Source organism: Pterocles gutturalis, unplaced genomic scaffold (genome assembly GCF_000699245.1).
Source record: "Pterocles gutturalis isolate BGI_N339 unplaced genomic scaffold, ASM69924v1 scaffold1402, whole genome shotgun sequence".
NCBI classification, from domain to species: Eukaryota; Metazoa; Chordata; class Aves; order Pterocliformes; family Pteroclidae; genus Pterocles; species Pterocles gutturalis.
The window spans coordinates 1,802-5,683 of record NW_010114917.1 but is presented as its reverse complement, the minus strand read 5'-3'; the positions used below and the strand labels follow the sequence as shown (position 1 = coordinate 5,683).

Below are 3,882 nucleotides of genomic sequence, written 5' to 3'. Positions count from 1 at the left end.
TCTAACAGCATTTCCCAGGGGTTTCTGGATGTGATCGTGGCTCACACGGGTTGTTTTGGGCCAGTTTAGTTTGATTGTAGACTGATTGTTGAGTTTTAGTTGCGGATGGGTGTTTTGCTCCTGACGTATCGAGACCAAGAGCAGCCACGGGACCTTCCCGGGGTGTCAGTGGGTAACCCACTGCCAGCCCCGGCGCCGAGGCAGTGGACCGTGGTCAGCAGGGCAGCCCCCAGTTACAGCCCCCCTTCTACACAAGGCTCTGGGAAATGCAGTGTTAGCCATCGTTGTTTCTTACGAACGCCAAATGTGTACATCCAGTTCCTCAACACACACATGCAGCTGCAGCCCAGGCTCAGGGAGTCCTGCTCCTTCTGCAAAGGGAGCAAGAGAGAATTATCATCAGAGAGTGAGATATGACACCAATCACAACCTGTTAGCACAGCTCCCATCAAGCAGTTATTTCTGTCTCCTCTGTGCGACAGACGATTCCGATTCCCTTCCATTCTGACAAAGCGTTATCCCCAGTGCCTGGGTCTTGGCACACACCGGAGCCTCACTTGGCTTTTTGTTCAACAGCAGATTGATTGAAATTATCTCAGATGCAATTTCTATACAGGCATTCGACAAACGAAGGAATTTAAAGCAAATCCCAGACGTCGCTGCCAAGCACCAGTGCCAGCAGATGCGTTATTTTATAACCCCTCAGTCCCCCCAGGAGTCAGGGTTTTATGTACGTGAATCTTTCAGGAACTTCACCCAGATCTATCACCCCGACCATGGCAACTGCTACATCTTCAACTGGGGCATGGACGAAGAGGCACTGAATTCTTCCAACCCCGGAGCCGAGTTTGGTAAGAGCTCTGCTGGGGCAGGAGGAGCTGGAGGAGCAGAAGTGCCGGGCGATGCTCGGTCTCGCTGTGGCCATCCTGGCAGAACCTGGTTACGGGTTCTGTGTCTCTGGAGCAGGGCAGCAGGAGCAGGTTTTCCAGGGGGGTTAAGCCCCAAGAGGGAAATGTGTTGCACAGAAACAAGCAATGTGCATACAGATGTGACACGTACCCAGCACATCTGGATGGCTGACATGTCCGAGGCAATGTCCGAGCATTCCCAGCTGTTCCCATCTGCGCATTCCCCGCCGTGCATGCTGCTGCCCAGGGATCAGGGGTTCTGTGCATGCAAGGAGAGGGACTCCGTTTTTCCCCAAAGGCTGGCATTTCGGTACAACCCCTGCTCTGAGCAGTTTGTCTGGTGTCCCAGGGCTGAAGCTGATTCTGGACATCAGCCAGCAGGACTACATCCCCTTCCTGTCCTCGGCGGCCGGCGCCCGGCTCATGCTGCACCAGCAGAAGAGTTTCCCCTTCCTCAAGGACCAGGGCATCTATGCCATGGCCGGCACGGAAACCTCCATCGGCGTGCTGGTGGTATGTCTGGCATTCCTCGGGAGCGGATTGTCTGAGAATAACGTTATCTGATGGGACCGCAACCCAGTTTGTGCTGAGTCTCGGCTGAACTGGCTCAAACCAAAGGAGTCGCGGTGTGCACTGGCCGCGGGCGGAACGGTTTATGGAGGCTTTTATGTAACTGTCCTGGCAAAGCACTTTATCGAAGCCAAAATATTGTGCTGGGGTCATTATTCCTTCTTCCTTCAGCCTGGCAGACAGTTCCCTGATGGAACACGCTGCTCTCGCACACCCTCCCCAGGGCAGCCTCTCCTCCAGCGCTGCCCCACGATGCTGTGACAGTGTTCGAAGCCAGCAGGGAATATGGGAATGATGGAGCCTCTAGAAAATGGGCACCAGGGACGTGGGGAGGAGCGACGGCTGCTGACGTTGGCTGTCTTGGTTTTTTCAGGATGAGCTGGAGCGGATGGGCTATCCCTACAGCGACTGCACCGTGAACGGCTCTGACGTCCCCGTAAAGAACCTCTACAGCCAGTATAACACCTCCTATTCCATCCAGGTAAAGCTGGGTTTGCAGTCAAACACGGCTGTTCAGGAAACACCACCAAAGCAGTTAAAACCTTTGGCTAGCCCACAGGGTTACTGGGGGATCGGCAGTGGTACGGCAGAGGAACGGAGGAGGGATTCCTCCCCTGAGCACGCCTGCTCTCTTCAGTCCTTCTGAAGGGCATCAAGGCATCTTTCACCCCGGCAAGGGCTGCTGGTTTGGGTAGGACAGGAAGAGAGACCTTCGCCTTTTCTTCACTTTAAAATTGGGATGAGAAAGTTGAGTGTTGGTAAACCTTGAATCTGCGGAAAAATACAGTGTACGCGTGGAGCATGGGTTAATCCGTAACCGGCCGTAACAGCAGGGAGAAGCCCTTCTGGAGCAAGAGATCTGGCAACGAGGAAAGCACCCAAGCCACCTGGGGATGCGCCCCGGCGAGGGGAGGGCTGGGGTCCAGCAGGTTTTATATTTCCACCTTTATATCATTGTAATAACTGGACCATTTACCTCCTTTTTAAGATGCATATTTAAGCAAATACTCGAAATGATTGCATTATTACTTAAAAGCTGCTAGATGCAGGCTGGTGCTCTGTGTCCACACAGTTCGTTCCCATCACTCCAGAGACCTCTCAGCAGGATCCGGCGTTCCCATCGCTCCGATGGCGGCTGGCTCTGCCAGCATTGTGTATCAGAAATTCTCTGCTGTTCTCCCAGCCGGCGCTGTTAGATTTAATTCTCTTTTCATAGACTTTGCTATTGCTTTGCGCTGTTTCATCCCGCTCGGGTCTCGGCCGATCACCTTCACGCCTGGCTGAGCTGATGGCAGCACCGCAGACGGCTCACGCTGCCCGATCCTTCCAAGGAGAGCAGCAGATGCACAGATAAGATAACTCAGATCTCTGAAACCTGCTTTATGCTGAGGTACTTTTAGAGTCCCAGCTTTCAAGTGGAAGCCTGGAGACACCAGCGGTGCCATAGGTGCAGCAGAACATTTTTATTCCTTTTTGGAAGCTCTGTATTACTTCCATGGAGCCCTCTGAAGCACTGGGCAGGTTCCTGTGCAGCTGGAGCGGGCATCAAGCTCCCTCCTGCTCCTGCGAGGGGATCAGCTCACAGCTGGGATGGACCTTAACATCTGGAGGAGCAGCAGGAAAAATGCATCACGCAGCAAACCCTCACTGCAGGGATGTTCTCTGCAGCAAACCCTCACTGCAGGGCTGCTCTCCGCAGCAAACCCTCACTGCAGGGCTGCTCTCCGGAGCAAACCCTCACTGCAGGGCTGCTCTCCGGAGCAAACCCTCACTGCAGGGATGCTCTGTGTGGCAGCTCATCTGCCCACCACATCTCGCTGCTGCAGAGCCGGCGTGACCCGTGCCGGGCTCCCCGGGCTGCCGCGCTGCCTGGCGATGGTGTGCACCAGAGGATGGGGTCGTGCAGCTGTGAAATCAGCTCAGTTCATTGCAAAAGAGAGAAAATACCCCTGAGGCGAACGATGCCCGTAGCGCAGACCCCAGCAGCCCCGAGGCGGGCGGGGGGGCAGGGGAGCCACCCCACGTCTCCGCAGCCCCCTCTCCCCTTTTTCCAGGCTTGCCTGCGCTCCTGCTTCCAAACCCACATGGGTGAGAGCTGTGGATGTGGCCACTACATGTTTCCCTTGCCCGAAGGGGTGAATTACTGCAATAATGAAGATAACCCGGGCTGGGGTAAGTTTGGGTCAGTGCCGGGAGAAGGGGCAAAATCCTGCTCACAGCCATGGCTGAGGGGCCCCAGCTCCCTATGGCTGGCTCCAACCTGGGAATGTAACAGGAGCTGCTGGGGACCAGGGAAAGAGAAAAAGGGGAATCGCTGCAGGGCTCCGCGCCCGGAGAGCTCAGAGCCAGGGGCAGGGGACGGGCTCCTGTGTGGGTGCACAGGGATGGGGGGGCCGGGGCTCCC

General features: G+C 55.6%; 1 protein-coding gene across 1 annotated transcript in view; it reads left to right on the top strand.

The window, feature by feature from the left end:
* Positions 1-3,882, top strand: part of SCNN1B (sodium channel, non-voltage-gated 1, beta subunit) — a gene marked incomplete at its 3' end in the record, with an annotated part of 8,217 nt that overhangs the window by 2,539 nt on the left and 1,796 nt on the right. The window contains exons 4-7 of the mRNA XM_010074957.1: positions 748-851; positions 1,258-1,421; positions 1,852-1,959; positions 3,533-3,650. Of these exons, the coding sequence (XP_010073259.1) occupies positions 748-851; positions 1,258-1,421; positions 1,852-1,959; positions 3,533-3,650 (494 nt within the window). The remainder of the gene's footprint in view (positions 1-747; positions 852-1,257; positions 1,422-1,851; positions 1,960-3,532; positions 3,651-3,882) is intronic.